The 18,156-nt window shown below is 47.3% G+C and overlaps 2 protein-coding genes across 3 annotated transcripts in view; one reads left to right on the plus strand and one right to left on the minus strand.

Moving 5' to 3' along the window:
• LOC135394620 (uncharacterized) overlaps nucleotides 1-18,156 on the plus strand; it is a 259,083-nt gene that overhangs the window by 170,696 nt on the left and 70,231 nt on the right. The window lies entirely within an intron of this gene.
• Nucleotides 7,645-13,974, minus strand: LOC135396148 (salivary cystatin-L2-like). Its single transcript, XM_064627180.1, has 3 exons — nucleotides 13,669-13,974; nucleotides 13,490-13,594; nucleotides 7,645-7,791 (listed from the first exon to the last, which is right to left on the minus strand). Exons 1-3 carry the CDS (start codon nucleotides 13,924-13,926, stop codon nucleotides 7,657-7,659), a joined length of 498 nt encoding a protein of 165 aa, XP_064483250.1. The 5' UTR covers nucleotides 13,927-13,974; the 3' UTR covers nucleotides 7,645-7,656.

Consider the following 18,156-nt stretch of genomic DNA (forward strand, 5'->3'; position numbering starts at 1 on the left):
ATTGGGGGAATATAATGATACTATACACCTGTTGACATGCGTTAACCCCACTATAAGTTCTAGTGGGGTTGACGCATGTCACCAGATGTAGAGTGAGATTTGTGACGTGCACTTTCCATTCTAAGGGTCAAAGTGGGTTACAGACTGTAACCCACTTTGACCCTTAGAATGGAAAGTGCACGGAACGTGCATGGAACGTGCATGGAACGTGCACGCCACCAAGGATCATTGCACAAAAGACCACAATATACAACCACACGAGACATTTCCGGTACATGGGGTATTAAAAGATGAACAAATGTGATATGAACAGTTTCTTTGTCGAGCTTTCGTGTTTGTTCTTCATCCTTTCACGTTAACCTTTTTGAAATGGGGTAGGGTCCTGCACTCAACGCAGGGAAACATTCCACATCATCATCATCATCCATTTATCTAGGTTGTTGTTGTTGTCCCTCCTGCGTACGTGCCTCGTTACCGCTGGTTTCAATCTTCGAAACTGCTATGTACCAACAGGTTCAGCTTCACACTATTCTGAATCGATTTTTCTTGTGGGCCATTCCGTGTCCGAGGAATAGAATAGGAAATAGAACTCTGCGTCCCATCAAATTGATTCATTACGAGTATACATCGTAGTGCGATCGTAGCACGTTGACACTGCCTAAGCTGCCAGTGCTCCAATGCCGGTGAAGTAGGGTGGACGACATTGGCGCACATAAAGAATCAAAGGTGCACAAACATCACGAGTGACGATGATCACGCGATAATAATCGTAAAGGTCAGTCGTCAACGTATGAAATTGAAGATGAAGACACCGCCACTGGATGTTAAGTAGAACGTTGAAAGGCGAGCGGGTCTGCGAGGCGTATTTAATGAAATGTCCGTATGGAATTCAACGATTAGCGGGACCTTCAAGGCGAGAGGGCGCATCCTGATGACGATGGCAGAATCGATGAGAACCACGTTTCCCAGCGTGAAGCTCCGCGGCCGCTGTCGATGCGTAGTGCGATAATTTTCCTGGGTTTTCACATTGAAAGAAACATTTCTCTAATTTTACTGCGCAAGTGGCTGTTAACTCTGTTGTCGGTGTTGCCGGCAATTTTGTGCCGGTGCGTCAGAGTTGCTGGTGTTGCAGAGGTGGGTGTTATGCATATATGCTGCACAAAATTCGTTTGGAGTGCACTCTACACAGTTTCGGACTATGCTTTCGCAGTTTATTATGTCTTTAACGTATGTGTCATTGTTTTCGCTTATGAGAGCTGTGCAGTGTGCACTCCAAATGATATTTTTTCTTCTTGAAATATATGGGTCACGGCATATATGCGGGCAACAGAGTTAGAAGTCACTTGTGAGTAAAGTTACATATTTTTCTTTCTTTATTTTTTTTTCTTTTACGGTGCAGCAGATATGTCTGATATGAAGGAAGTGCCCCTCCTTGGGAGTATGCGCCGTTTCGCAGTGTCGACGCTCCTATAAATACTTTTCTAGGTCCCGAATGCCTCCCTTATGAAAAAAAATTATGGCCAACCTATAGCCTGTCTACAGACAAAATGTCTATTGCATTATAGCCTGTCTGTTTCAAGACTATAAACATCTTTTGGACTACCGTGTATCCTTTCGTTGGCCTGTCAATGGGAGAATGGCACCGTGAATGGCACGTGGTCAGTATGTTACGCTGAGGTCCCATAGCGTCGATTTGGGCTGCAGCAGAAGCAGCAGAGCTGCAGCGACGCGAGCGGTCCCACTCGGTGAGAGCAGCAGCGCTGCCGAACAGCAGAAAATCCCTGCTGCTCCTGTATCTAAATTTTCGGTTGTTGTGTTCCTCTGTTCTTCTGCGTCCTCGGCAGCCGGTACCGCGAGCCAATCAGGATGTTGGTTGGTATTGTTTTCTTTGGACGGTGTTTAGGGCGTCTAGGGCTTGCAGGGTGGTGAGTGACGGCGGTGACGGCTTGAATGCGCAGGTTCTGAAGGTTTGTGTCTGGTTGTTCTGTAATTGTTTCTGAAGACCTGAACATGACTGTGATCATGTGACTGCCAGTGGTTTGGAGTGCGCGTTCAATCATCGGTACCGCATGAAGTGCGGTTTCATGACATAATTAAGTTCATTTATGTTACTATGTGCAGCTAATAAAGCGCTGTGATGTGATCTGACCCATCATTTATCATTAATCACCAATTAGCACTAATGACTAGTTGTCACTATCACCACTACATTACTAGTACCTACGGACTATCTACTATTGTACCTACTATCTGCATCTCATATCGAACACCCTGTGTCTCAACTCGAGGCTTCACACATCCATCCGACAGATGGTCACGATTTCTCAACTTGGGAAACGCATCGTGGTGGTGTCCATGTACATTTTCCCTACGTGCCCCTTGCCAAGATACATGCGTTCCTGGCTGAAACTTTCACCAGTGAACGAACCTATCCTGTCACCCTCACCGGTGACTTCAACATGGACGCCAAGCGCAACGGTGTCTTTCTCCAATGGATGCGAGATTTTATCAATTTCTACCTCATGTCATCTACCTACGAATCCCCCTGCAGAAATGGGGTTGCCCCGACAACGTCTTTCTGAGGGACGTGCCTTATGGTGCGCTCACTTCTAATGTCTCCACATACTGGAGTGACCATAGGGCACACCATACGGTCCTTCAGCCCTGTCGCTGTCGTCGATATGATGTCACTTGCATCATATCTGACGTTTTCTCTTTTTGGGAAAGCGAAAACAAATCTGCGTGCTTCATGCGCTGTCACTCATTGGCAATCACAAACATAAACACTTCACGTTCCTGAACCGGTTTAAACCGGTTCGAACCAATATTTTGAATTGCTGCGGCGCTGAACCCGAACCGAACCAATATGCCTGAACCTGAACCCGACCCGAAAAAACAAAAGATAAATAACGGTTCCGATCCCTGCTTCTAGGTCCTTCATTCGTAGTCTTAACTTCCCAAACTCTGGTAACTTGTGGCGTCTCCCTCGGTGGCAAAATGGCGTTTACCGGTGCCATGCCGCTATGGGGCAAATTGCAACGAGTGCTTCAACTTGGAAATGTGAAGAAAGTCTGGAACATCCAGGAATAAACGATGCCCAATTGCTGTTCTGGATGACTTCATGGAATATTACTGTCTGGTGTGACACGAGAAGTACGAAGCGAAGCGAGTGGGTTCAGTGTAAGGTTTGCAAAAGCTGGCCACATTGGGATTGTAGTAACAAATATTATACGTTCGCCATGACTGCACGGCAAATCCCTGATTCCTGCATTGTGCAATACCCAATTGGCTGAACATACCCGTAGTCTGTAGCTACGTGCTCCAAGGTTGGGGCATGCTGAAGCGCACTGCCTCCTGTTGAATACGAGAAGTTTTTCGCCATATTGTCATGAAATATTCGCGTCATTTTTATTCTATACAGTTCTCAGCGGGATCAGCAGTGCAGCTAGTGCACTGAAATGCCTACACCTCCAAGTACGTACATTAGGACGGTTTTCTCTCTAAAAAAAGTTTTCAACGTGCCCCCCCCCCCTTTCCATATGGCGTACATTGCTCATCTTACTGATCCAGGCGCCGCCAAACACTGCCACGCCATGTGGCGAAGGTCGCCGCCACACGTGCATGTGTGTCGCCGCCACACGTGCAAGGGGGGCGCGCGCCGCCGGCGAAAAAAGTATGTCTGGCTCCTAGCTCCGTCCCAAGTATAAATCAGGTCACCGTGCTGCCAAATCTCATCCACAAGAAGCTGGGCAGTTTCATTTTAAATCGAACGATGCGCAGAAGTTGGGTCTTTTGATTGTGACGAAAAAAATATATGCTGAATGGGACCTCGGGCGATGTATAACGCGCCCTACACCAGGCTCGTGCAGGCATCGATATCTGAGGTGGAGAGGAGGAAAGATTGGAGACTCTTACAAGCGCTTCTGTCGACACCGTATTTGAGTGCTTCAGGAGGCGTTCATTTTGATCGTGAAGGGTAAATTCTTTTTGGGGTGAGAGACAGGGTACTAGTCTCTGCGCCACGTTGTTCTTGCAGCTGTGTGACGCGTAGTTAATTTCTAGAAAAATCGTAAACTCGGCATGTGTGTCAAAAAATCTCACAATTTGCGGTCACGTACCACCGTAAGTATTTCTCCCACTGAAGTGAAATTAGTATCACTCGATAGATCGTGCAGCGCCCTTTCGTGTGATATGTTTTTTATGTATGTCGATATGGGTATTATGTAATTTGGATGCGTTCAAATGTGCAAGGTATGCGATAATACGGAAATTTTGGCCGCAGATATCTCAAAAATGCCATCTTCGATTTTAATAATTTTCGGCACATCAGTAGCTTCACCCCGCTTCTTTCTAATGGCGGAAAGGCATTTTTACTTTTTTGCGTTTGAGAAGAGGAGCGATTTTTTTCCTGAGGCAATGTTTACGACACGCACGGTTCGCACGCGCCGCTACGAACTTTAATGCGCCACACGTGCGCATCAAAGAACACCACGAAATAGTGTGCCACGCTGAGCTTAGGCACTATACACAGCTATGTCCACTCTATAATATTAATTAATCCATTTCTTATGGTCGTGTTGTACTGTTTCTCGATACAAGCATCAGTCTAAGAACACCACGAAATAGTGTGTCATGCTGAGCTTAGACACTATACACAGCTATGCCCACTCTATAATATTAATTAATCCATTTCTTATGATCGTGTTGTACTGTTTCTCGATACAAGCATCAGTCTAAGAACACCACGAAATAGTGTGCCACGCTGAGCTTAGGCACTATACACAGCTATGCCCACTCTATAATATTAATTAATCCATTTCTTATGATCGTGTTGTACTGTTTCTCGATACAAGCATCAGTCTACGAACAGCCAACTGTATTTAAAACTGCAATGTTGTCGTGAATTCTGACTCCAGGAACATGTTCGAGCGCCGTTATTTTTGCATTGCAGTGACAAGAAAATAGGATTCATGAAGCAGCGTGATGTTTTGTTTGGTGTATAGCCGGCAAGGAAAGGACGTGTTCATCATGTGATTGTGGGCAAGTATGTGAAAGTGAAAGTTGGTCGTTGTTGGTAAAAGGCTGTGTTTTGAAAGGGTGAACGGCAAGGGTCAACGGTTTAACTTTGTTGCTCAGAAGCGCTTCGCAACGGGCGCTGTACGTTCAGTGCATGTATGTGTGCCAGTCTGCACAGGCGGTTGTGTTAGTATATGATGACTCAAATAAATTTGTTTGTTGACACATATTTTGTACTTGTTTTTTGAATCACGGAATAACTGTATGGTGGATATGAAAGCTACTATTCCTAGAAATCATCGGTAGCCAGGACCGGCCAAGCTAAGCTGCGAGCAAAACATGTTTTATTGCATGTCCCAAATCCAAAGGACAGGCCACAAGAGTGTGTGAACTTCGCCGATTCCTGTTTCAGACAGACGGCTTTGGCTGTATTGATTTCAGGCAGATCTGACAGAGATCAGTTTTCCCATGTACTTGAGACCCTTTTCGGTGCTGCATAGCTGTTTTGCAACTAGGCACACCAAATGGATATTATAGAGTGGACTTAGCTGTGTATCGTGTCTGAGCTCAGCGTGACACACTATTTCGTGATGTTCTTTGATGCGCACGTGTGGCGCATTAGATTGCGTAGCGGCGCGTGAGAGCCGTGCGTGTCGTAAACATTGCAGCAGGGAGAAAATCGCTCCTCTTCCCAGACGCAAAAAAGTAAAAATGTCTCTCCGCCATTAGAAACAAGCGGGGTGAAGCTACTCATGTGCCGAAAATTATTAAAATCGAAGATGGCATTTTTGAGATATCTGCGGCCAAAGTTTGCGTAAAACCGCATACCTTGCGCATTTGAACGCTTCCAAATCACGTAATACCCAGATCGGTATACATAAAAAACATACTACACGAAAGGGCGTTGCGCGATCTATCGAGTGATACTAATTTCACTTCAGTGGAAGAAATACTTATGGTGGTAGGTGACCGGAAATTGTGGGATTTTTTGACGCACACGCAGAGTTTACGATTTTTCTGGAAATTAACTACGCATCACACGGCGGCAAGAACAACGTGGCGCAGGCACTAGTACCCTGTCTCTCACCCCAAAAAGAATTTACCCTTTACGATGAAAATGAATGGCTCCTGAAGCGCTCAAATATGGTGTCGACAGAAGCGCCCGAAAGAGTCTCAGGTCTTTCCTCCTCTCCACCTCAGATATTAATGCCTGAACGAGTTTAGTGTAGGGCGCGTTTTACATCGCCCGAGGTCCCATTCAACATATATTTTTTTCGTCACAATCAAAAGACCCAACTTCTGCGCCTTGTTCGATTTAAAATGAAACTGCCCAGCTGCTATTGGCGTGCCGAGAAGTCGCTAGAATTCAAACTGAAAGTCGCTAAAGAAGTCTCTGCCACTACTGTGCCCTTTTTGTTGGTTGCACTTGCACGTTATGAAACCATGTGGTGATACACCAACTGGATGTTTCAGCGAAGCGTGCGTGCGTGCTAGACGGTCAATTAGAGATGTTATGACAAAGCGAGACTGAGTGGATAATAATGAGAGAAAGTAAATGAAATTCGAAACATTGAGCATCTTCTGCTGAACTTTACCTGGTCTTGTCTTCGGAGGCACCGAACAAGGTGGTGGGTTGTTTCTTGCATGCAAAACCTTGCGATGCCTTACTATGCTTCTTTATGTCTGACAGCCTCGCATAAATCTCACACTTGCAATAGGCGCACTCGGCCCTTGTGTCGCAGAGCAGCCACGACCGGCGAAAGGTGGTTCGATTTCATATTAATCTTGCGCAAGCTATTGCCAGTCCCAGAGGGAACAGCCACGGCCCTTCTCCAGCCCTCCATCCCTCCATCCATCGCGAGCGGTTGTCGGCCACCGAAATATGGCAGGAAAATCACGATTTTTCATCACTTCATAAGGAATATCCGTGTCGCTGAAAAAGTGGCTAAACATACGAGAAAGTTACCAAAAAATCCGCTAATCCCAAATACAAAATTTTGCCGGTAGACAGCTGGACCCTGAAATCCGCTAAATTTGGTGACTTTTCCCCAAATCTGGCAACGGTGGAAGGTTATACGCAGATTGCATGTCGCACTTTCGACAAACCGCCACTCGCTGTTGATTGTCGCAACTATCCAGATGCTCAAATGACCAAAGCTGTGCTTAGGCTGAATGCAGGAACCGTGGAAACGGTACCGTGCCGTAAAATGCTGCAGTTGCACGATCCGTCTTGTTTCCCAGCTCAGTGACAAACACTCCCCGTTTTGATAGGAATATAAACAATATCGAACTTGCCTAGTGGGAAAAAGCTGCCTTGCTAAGAGGGAGTATTTGAATAAATGAAAGGTTGAGTGGGAGGCAGGGGTGCCTGTAGGATATAAATGAATGAAAGGAACGAGGTGAAATATAAGTGAAAAATTGTGGGCATCCTCGCTCTTGACGTGCTCCTGATGTGACGCAATTGCCCTCTGACCGCATGGACCTCTGCTCGGCAGCGCTGAAACGAACAACTGAGGGGGGGGGGGGTATATTTATTAGACGAAAAGGAAAAAAAAAAACACAAAAACGGGGGAAATGTGAGCCAAACTGATGGAACTCGAGAAGTAGGGAGAAAATCCACACTTTAGGTATGCCAACGCTTTATTGTGATGGTCTTCTGGCCTTCGTGCGTTGCTTACGGCTTCCTTTGCAGTTGAACGAGGTTACCTCTTTAGAGAGAAGCGCATTCTTCTTCCCTGGAGGAATGTAGATGACAGCTGTGCAGGTCTTGTCTTCCTGCATATATTAAAGCACGAGCCATTACAGCTTTCTGCTGCAAGAACACTGCAGTGTCGAAAAAAGCGCTTGGACATGTTGGTACATCAAATGCACTCCCGAAGAGCATAGGTGAAAAGCTGTGTAAACAGTGTGGGCACTATTCCTTTGTAAGTAATCCTGTACTTTTCAAGAAAAAACACAGCTTCACAAAATTAGAAGAAAACTAGTACATATCCATATCAAATTATAGTAATGATAATTCTTGGCTTTTCGTCGCGAGACAACTATGATCATGAGCGACGCCATTGTGGTCGGTACGTGAGTTAGTTTTGCACACTTGAGGGTTCTTTTACGTGCGCCGAAAGTTCAGCACAAGGAATTTAACGTCCCTCGCCGAAGACGTTCAAATAATTCAATTTGCAACCCGGATACATATGACTTACACCCCTGTTTTAGTCAAGGTATACCACGGTCCCACAATGCTCTTTCTAGTCCGGAAACTCACGGGCGAAAAAGTTGGCGTAGGGCGCCCGGGTGACGCGTGGCGGCGCATCGGTCGTTTGGGGGGAGACTTTGGTGTATGCAGGTGCTTGCGTGTCTGCCTTGCATAATGTTTCTGCGGGTGTTTGGACGTATACTTTTTTTAATGCTTGTGAGTTGTGCGTGTATAAGCAGAGGTTCTGTCTGTGGTGTACTTGCCAACGTCGAACACATACTCCTCCGCTGCCGGACCTATATCAACGAGAGGCGTGCACTGCAGTCATAGCTTGCCACCCTTTGCTCCCGCCCCTTCAACTTGTAGACCATCCTCGGTCCTTGGAACACCGCGGCCCACTCCAGGGAGGCCTTACATGATGGGGTTTGCTTCTTCGAGGCGACAGGCTACTGATTATGACCCCAACAGCGCTCTCGGACATTCCCACCATCACGATCACGTTCAGCATCGCCATCGCCGCTCCGATCATTCCCGTCATCTCTCATCGTCATCACTCATCGTTGTCACCACTCATATTAGACCCCCTAGCTATGGGGTAGCGTTCCACTCCTAGAGTGGAAAAGCTCCCCACTTCATCATCAGAATATATATGTTGTTGTCTTTCTGTAATATGTTTGAAGGTTTGTAGAAACTTTGCGCTGTGTGCGAATGTAAGAATGGTTTACACAAATCAGCCAGACTTCGCCTGATATGAGCATCTCGGGCATGATTATTTCCTTCATACAAGGGGGGTCTTATTTTGAAGAAAAGTAAATCAAAGCGCTTTCCATTTATTTTTCACATACAGTCAAACCTCGATTTATGAACCTTCGATTTATGAATTCCCTCGTTTTATGAACACGAGCACGGGGAACCAAACTTTTTCCATTCATTTTTCCCTCGTTTTATGAACCTCGATATTCGAATAATAAACGGAATTTCTGGGAACCAAGTAGGAGTTGCCCAGTGTTCTTGCCCTCAATTTATGAACGGATCGTTCCGAGGTCAACAGAAACCTTCAAAGGGATAATTCCGTGGTCTTATGAATGACGCATGAACGGACAAAACGATTTCTAGTTATTGCACCCTCGGTTCGAAATCCGAACAACAAACGGGTTTTCCGGGTCGAACAATGTGCGACCAAGTGTTCCTGACCTCAGTTGATGAATCAGGTGGTCGCTGTCACCCGGAGATTAATAAACAGAGGTTAAAAATCCCGGAGGAAATTCGAGACCAGTCCAGTGCGAATGTGGTGACATCTCTTATTTCCAAGATTGACGCAGCAGAAGGCATGGTCCAAAGCAAAATTAAACAATTTAGTATTGCATAATAAACCGAGTGTGAATGCGTTAACGTCTGTTCTTTGTGAGATTGATACAGCAGAAGGCATGGTCAAAAGCAAAATTACACAATATATGGCATTATAAATAATCCCAACTCAGAAATACTGTTGCATTTGCTCGATAGTACTCAGTTAACTGAATTTTCGATTTATGAATCCCTCGATTTATGAATGATTTTTCGGGGAACCGAGGGTGTTCATAAATCGAGGGTTGACTGTATCTTCAAACACTAAAAAACGTAAAATGTTCAAGGATAGATCTTTCAACGCGATGTCAATGCAATACTGTAACTTGGTACTTGCGTTGCGGATAAATATCCGATACCAAATCGGTTTTGTAACAGTTTAAATTTTTGCGAGTCTCTGTGACAGAGATGAACAACGCAGACACTTGTCCCCCGTTCGCGAACGTGATTACGCACTTCGAGGAGGGTTGGCGCAGGCGCAGTGGCTTCCTTTCAGCCCTTTCAGCCTCACCTTCTGGCTACACGCATTGCCGGTTCCGGGTTGGCAAGATGGCGGCGATCACAGCGGCCCGCACGAAGAAAACAACATCGACAAACGCCGAAACGGATGAAATCGCATTTGTATTAATGTGAATTTCTTTCAAGCAGACATTCTGGACCAGTGTTTTCTTTTGATTTGAAACTTCTGGGAGCATTGCGCAAAGCGTCCACCAGACGGCTGCGAATGAAAACCAAGATCACGAACGTGAAGTGCGGACTGTACGGCGTGCCCAGCAGGATTGCGCCGACCACGATTGCGGACCGATCCAGATTGTCTGTGACAGTGCGTTTTGAGTATAAGAAAGAAGAGGAAGAAGAGGCTCTTGGGCACGTGGATAGTTGAAGCAGCAACAGAACAAGAAGAACACTATTGGGGTACGGTTAGGGGTTCCTGAATACTAGCTACAATTCAGGCACCCTTCATGTGGGTATGGTATATTGTGGCCGATGTCCATCCATCTGTTCTGTGCCCAAGCAGCGAGTAAACATAGGACTTGTTCTTCTTTTGCTGTGAGTTCAGTTGTTTGCGCGGAAACCGAAAAATGCCAAAGTTACCCCCCCCCCCTTGCTGTACTTCGAACTGCTTTACGAACATGCTACTATCCCAGTAAACCATATACATCCCATGTACATCCTGGTGATATCGCAAATTGGATGTTAGGATATCCATGTGAGCTTCACAGAGAGCCCGTTTACGTAGAAAGTACATCCATGCGACTGCCAGATTCCTACTGTTTTCACATTCCAGAACCGTCGCATAGACTTCTATTTTAGATATTTGGATGTTTCAGGGATATTTTAAAACTTATGCTATTTTTGTGTTGAATCAATTTGAAATTGATAGTTTGCTGTAGCAAATAAATGCTGCACACACTAAGTAAACAAAAAGCTATCTACTTTTGGCAGCACACCCCGCGTGTGGAGGGGTGCACGGCGACCTTTCGGCCCTAATCCAAGACCAATGCAGACTGCAGGTTAATAAATGTGCTCCCGCCTTTCACCATATCAAACGTGGGCTCCCTTTTCGGCCCCTCCACCCCGTACGCGGATTTCAAGAGATACCAGAGCGAGCACCTGCAATACATCTTGTTGGAGCACGTGTTCGTCAAGTGTAGCGTGGCGTATGACGTTTGCAACGGTGACAACGTCTTTACAGTTAATTTGTGAGTCTGCAAACCACGTCAGCGTATACCTGCGAATGTTCCTGACACCTCATCCTAGCAACTATCGTGTTTTTAACTCAAGCTACCGTCTATAATGTGATTACTTGGTTAATAATGTAGTAAACCCCAAAATTTCCCCCGTTTGCTTACGTCATGCCACTAACGGTCACGTGTGCTAGATGTCTCCGAAAAATAACGCGCGATTGCTCCCTTCTTTTTACATCTATCAGATGTCCCAGGGATATACAAAGTAAGACACTTTTCGAAGTCACATTGTGGACGTACAGGTAACGTCGCATAGACGTGGCGGATATGTGCGACGTGTGCGACCTTTGTGGGACGTACCTAGGATATTTCTGGTTTACTGGTATCAAAAAGTCTTCTGCTCCATAAGTTCACAAAATGTCACCCCTCACCGCAAAAATATGCAACCTAACACCATGTGTGTACGAATGGCAGACGCAACCAAACAGTTTCGCCGAAGTCCCGATAGAATACGCCACTATCCCGCGTGCTTCGTTAGCATATGATAAAACGGCCCATTCTGCATTAAAGCTATTATCGTTAATGGAGCCTTCCCTGCATTTTTGTTCCACACTCATTGACGGAAGGACTCCAGGAACTGGAAAACAGAACGACTGGAGACGGTTCGAGCCCCTATTCGTTCCTGCATCACCAAGCTCGCGGGAGCCTCCGCCTTGGATGGAACGCAGCTGAAGCCGCCAAGTCCTCTCTCCTAGCTGACATGCACCGTACTATAGCAGCCATCATTGACGATTACGACGTCGAGAGAGAAGGGGAGGGTATTCCTTTGGTTGGCGTCACCATTCCCCAAGTCGGGTTCACCTCACTGTCGAAAAGGGTTTTGTGAGGTGATGCAAACTGCCAATGCCACACTAAACTAACCTAAAATATAATAGACCAACCTAAACTATACTGTCATACTGACGTGAGCGAAGGACTTCTGAAGCCCGCTGTGCTCTGCTGAATGCGAGGCATATACGAGGCCGCAAGTTCAGACCGTAACGATTCAAGCCATCTCGAACCGGTTCGGGTGCAAAGTGTTTTCTGCTCCGAGGCGGAACCAAAACGAACCTCTAAAAATAATGATCAACCTGCCAAAATAGGCAAGTAAATCTAACGGCTCCAATCTTCGCTGAAAAGAGGCAGTACTACGTCGTCTGCTCTACGACGGTGTCTGCCCTCGCGCGACACGGGGGGGGAGCTATGGTCCCTCTATTGTATTGGAGCGGAACTTCGTGAACAGAAAGAGTATTGATGCACCGATTTACTATATTTACGTATATGTAAATATTGTTCCCTACATGAACTGCTCGCCAAATAAAGAAGGCGCACCTGAGTGATAACACAAGGGAGGTATAGTTGTTCGGAATGTGCAACCCCGGTTTTGCAATGCTAACTGCAGAGTTAGCATTGCATCCACGTAGTTATCGAATTCTTGCACATGCAAGAATTCGATAACTACGTGGATGAAGGAATGGTTCACGGAAGAGCCACTGATTACCTCGCAGGAAAGTTTTCAGGATTTACCCTACACTCTTAAAAATGAGGGGGTGTCGAGGTACCTTGCCGTTGTTGCCGTTGTTGTTGCCGTCACGACTATAGCCAAAAAAAGGAAAGTGGGAGAGGGGAGTTTAGGACTTCAAAGTGAATTAAAATGAACTTCACCACATAGCACACTCCTGCCAACCATCGTCCTGAATGACATCGTTCTCTCCCCTGATTGATTGTTGATTGCTGATTGATGGAAACGGGCAGCGTACGCCATTTTTGTGACACTTATGCAGAAATGTTAATTGTCACAAAAAGGCGTACGTCTCGCGCTTTTCACAAATCAAGAACAGGGGCGGATCCAGAATTTTTCGGAGAGGGGGTCCAGCCTTTGTCAGCATGGTAGATACACGATCTAGGTAAATTAAACACTATGCGAAGATAGAAATTGAGCAGTGATCCCCCCCCCTCTAAATCCGCCCCTGATCAAGGGTGATACAGGTATCACGCTGTACAAACGCTGGTTGGCTGGTATCACGCTGGTATCACGCAGCAAACGCTGGTATCACGCTGGTTGGCCTTCACCGTGCTATGTGGTGAAGCTTCGCTTTAAGAATGTAGGATGTGACGTTAGAGACGAAGCAGGTATACAGCCAACGTGGACCAAACGAGGAACCAAAACGTGATAACTCGAGTAATATACACGTGAAACACTCACGGCACCACTCTTTGGCGTACAAGTCTTCTTATTGTATGCTGTGTCGGTCGTGCAGTTGGATTCCGCTACCTTCATCTTCAGCTTGTAGGTAACACCAGGAGCCGTCTATAAGAAAATAGACCAAGAAGGAGCCTTAGTACCGCATAAAAAACGAGATTGCAAAGCCCATTTGAAATTACCTTCATTTGAACTTTAAGAAGCTCTTTGACCGTGTAGTAGTGTGGAAGATTGTTGTCCTTAGATGACTGTGAAGCAGCAATTTGAGCCAGCGCCAAATAAAATGGATTCGACGCCTGCTTTTCGATCCAGTTTCCGCCCTTGCCTTTCTCAGCAATGCAGATGTTGGCAACCACGAGGAAAGGAACGACGAATCGTACGACTCCCATCTTGCCAGTAGTCACCACATGGAATGTGGACATCTGTAGCAGCAGCCACATAACATAAACTGCACCGGACAATGACGTCACTGAGATGCCTCCCTAACAATTCATGTCTATCAAGACCGAACATGCCAGAAGTGAAGCTCATTCCATTGTGTGTGGCACCAATACGACAGAAGACGGGACGTGGTCAGATTGATGTTCTCGGAAAACACATTTTGACATGAATACGTCTTACAGATCCATGCCAGTTTGAAAAGTTCAGTGTCTCCAAAATGGGAAAGATATAGTTTAAATCAAGTCATTTATTTTTTTATTTCACATAAAAATGTGGATGCCAGACACAAAAGGCGCAAGCCTCAGAACATCAGTTCTCTCATGTTCAACAGTTGCCGCCTGCGTCGATCCCGTCGTTTGAATGTGTGTATGAGTGAGCAAAAATGTAAGAGTGAAAGGAGGATGAGTGAGAGAGAGTGGCTGGTTTGTCCCTTCAGAAGACGCACCCTGGAAGTCGCTGAGAAGGCGTGTTAGCTTAGCTCAATTGGTAGAACCCTGGACCGGCGATCCAGAAGATCTGGGTTCGACTCCTACAGATGGCTAATCTTTTCAGTGACTTTCATCTTTCATCTTTAATTTCTTAGGCAAATTGAGGCCTTGTATGTATTTGTCCCTTCTATGTTGTTCCAGCCTCAGAACATCAGTTCTCCCATGTTCAACAGTTGCCGCCTGCGTCGTGTATGAGTGACCAAAAATGTAAGAGTGAAAGGAGGATGAGTGAGAGAGAGTGGCTGGTTTGTCCCTTCAGATGACGCACCCTGGAAGTGGCTGCCCAACGGCCCCACGGCGATGGGTAGTCTGTACGGACCCTAAGTCAGCTCTTCGACGCCTGAAAACCTTAGGTCTCCGCGGCTCACTGGCCACACTTGTGATTCTATGCCTACTGCAGTTATGGACTGAAGTCCATAACTGCCCACGACCACACCATCGCTTTTCAATGAATTCCGGGTCATTGCGGAATCTCTGGCAACCACGTTGCCGACGCAGCGGCAGCGGCCGCTCACCACCAGCGCAAGTGCGTCCCGATTGTACTCCAAAAGGGGGGCGGGGATTGAAAGTCCCTTCTTCGTGACTGGGTTGCCTCTTTATCCGTCGAACAATGGCGTCGGGATGTCCCTGTCAGTACGATACTGGGAATGGTGGACCCAACATTCTCGTGCCGCTTCCCGTCATCTTTACCGCGCGCCATTAGGTCCCTTCTACATCGCTTACGGCTGAATGTTGCCTTTACGCCGTACTACCGTTACAAGATAGGGTGTGCCAGTGGCCCCCTGTGCCCGGAGTGTGATGTGCCAGCGACCGCGGACCATGTGATCATCGCATGTGCCACTTACAGGAGAAAGCGTCACTTGTTGGCAAACGCCTTTGCGCGGATTGACAGCCGACCCCTTGACCTCAGACTCAGTTTGGGACCATGGGAGAAACGAAAGCAGATGTCCGTCTTGCGAGCCTTTATCAAATTCCTTGAAACTACCGGCCTGATCGACTGCATCTAAGACACTGTCAGTGTCGTCAGCATCATGCTCATCACCATCCTCTCATTTTCCCCCAATAGCAATTGGGCATTCTGCTCAATGAGCGGAAGTCATCTCCATATCATCGTCATCATGTATCTCTCTCTGGAAAACTGTCCGGGCTTATTTATGTCGTATATGTACAATAGACGACGACAACGAGCGAGTCGGGGACTAGCGCGAGCTGGTGAATGCTGGTAACGTTATTAAATGTTCTGCTGTTCTACGGGCTGGTCGTCTCCTTGGCTTCTGTCCTTCAGGGATCCGAAGTCGCAGCTCTCTGCCAGACGATGTAAATCCGTCACGAATTCCTCGACGGCCTCATGTTCTAGCTGGCTGCGCTGGTTGAAGCGCGCGCGTTCGAAAATGACGTTGCGCCTCGGAATGAAGTGCTTCTCGAAACGCGACTTCAGCTTCTTGTAGTCCTTTGCTTCCTCATCGTCGAGACGTAGAGAGACCAGGACGTCCTCCGCTTCGCTTCCCATGGCGTACAGAAACGTATTGATCTGCGTGTCGGTATTCTGGTTCTGGAGGCCCGATATGACGCGGTACCGCTCCCACCTCACAATCCACCGTTTCCAACTCTCGGGGTGGCGGAAGTCGAACCACTCGGGGAGTTCGATCGCGAAGGGGTTGAAGGAGGAGGACGTGTGCGGTACCGTCGACGTGGCAGAAGTTCCCGGAGTCGGCTCGTCGTTCGACATAGGCATGCCAGAAGTGGTACGCTCAGACAATGGGCCCCAGTTTGCATCATCCGAATTTCGACGGTTCCTGGCAGCGTGCGGTAGTATGCACATAACATCCAGCCCATACTACCCACAAAGCAATGGACAAGCTGAGCGCGCTGTGCAAACTGCAAAGTCCCTCATGGCGAGATCGCCGGACTTGCGCCAAGCACTACTCGCTTACCGCACAACGCCGGGTGCATGCGGTTACACGCCAGCTGAACTACTGATGGGACGCCAGCTCCGTTCCAATGTACCTGTCCTGCCTACTACGCTGACTCCTTCGTGGCCACACCTGCGGAAGTACCGCCGGAGGTACAAACGGGAGCAAGCCGTTCGTGCGGCTTCCTATAACAGGCGACGCCGGACCAAGGAGCGCCCGGAGCTACGTAGCAACACGGCAGTGCGGCTCTTCGCAGGGGCAGCAGCGCACGGAACTGTCTGCACTGAGGGACCAACGCCAAGGTCGTATATGGTCCAGACTTCGTCTGGGGTAACCAGACGGACGAAGCAACATCTTCAGGAGGGGGCGATGGCACAGCCGACGACGTTGAAGCCACCGGTACCGCCTCAGAAAAGTATAGGTACCACGCGGTACGGTCGAACTGTGAAGCAGCCTGATCGCTACGGCTACTAGCGGAGGGGTGCAGTGTTTTGTGTTATAGGGAAACATGGTGTGTCACCTGAAATGAACACATGGGTTTGCTGTGCTAAAAGGGGGAGATGTCGTATATGTACAATAGACGACGACAACGAGACTCGCTCGTTGTCGGGGACTAGCGCGAGCTGGTGAATGCTGGTAACGTTATTAAATGTTCTGCTGTTCTACGGGCTGGTCGTCTCCTTGGCTTCTGTCCTCAGATTTGCACACGCCGGACCACGACAATTTATGCGAAACAATACTTAATCCGCATGCTATACTGCGACAAAAATGACATCTCATTCTTCTTTCTATATAAGGTATTCCCACCCAAGGGTGGGTAAGGTATTCCCACCCAAGCTCCTATGCAGTGGACTGCATAGGAGCTTCTGTGTGCTTCATTGAGCTTATAGATAAGGAGTAAGAGATTTCTGGGAAAAAGATTGAAACAGCACGTCACTTACTAGCTGTTCATTACAACTCCGATCTGCTCAGCTCAGTGCAAACCAGCTCCCGTGGCATAGTGGTTAAGATGATCACTTTCCACGCCGAGACTAGGAGATGACACAGGTTCGAATCCTGTCACCGGCTGTGCAGTCTGATGTTTTCCCTGGGTTATCCGAAGACTTTCCAGACGAATGTCAGCGCAGTTCCCGCTGCAGTCGGCACAGGACGTATACTAACCCCTCTGTCCCCCACTCCTTCCTGCTGTCCACTCTCCATATGTCCACGTCTGTACGCTGCTCATAGCCACAGTTGCTTCGCGGCGCTAACACAGAATTTAAAAAAGCCGAGTGCAAAAGGAACTAGATACGCTACTCGTTATTGAAACACAAAAGGAACGAGTTCCCCATTCTTGTAAGTAACAACTTACTGGTACTGTTCAAGGGAAGTCAAAGTGTATAATCAACATGCGTTTTATCTCGACTGGCATTTTACGTTGAACTGCCCTTCTGCAAGAACTGGCGTTCAAAATGAACACCCGTTGATAGCCCTTTGATAACGTCACCATGACGTTGTCGTACCTCCCCGAACCAATGACAGTCTACATGACGCAGAATCCTATTCGTTCATTGGTTGCAGTAGATACTGTACTTTAGAATCCACGTTATCAGCAGTCCATTAAGGCACCCTAGTTATATTGGCGTGAAGACGTCCGCCGCCTCCACATGGCTGCACACGGTCCCTGTTCCACCAGTAACCATGATGTCGGCATAGTTCTCCCTGAAGTTGGCCCAGGACCCATACTAACCCCGCTGTCTTTCACTCCTAACTGGCTCTCCTCCCTCCATCTGTCCACATCTGGACGCCGCTTATAGCCTCAGTTGCTTCGCGGCGCTAACACGGAATA

This window comes from Ornithodoros turicata, chromosome 5 (assembly GCF_037126465.1).
Source record: "Ornithodoros turicata isolate Travis chromosome 5, ASM3712646v1, whole genome shotgun sequence".
NCBI classification, from domain to species: domain Eukaryota; kingdom Metazoa; phylum Arthropoda; class Arachnida; order Ixodida; family Argasidae; genus Ornithodoros; species Ornithodoros turicata.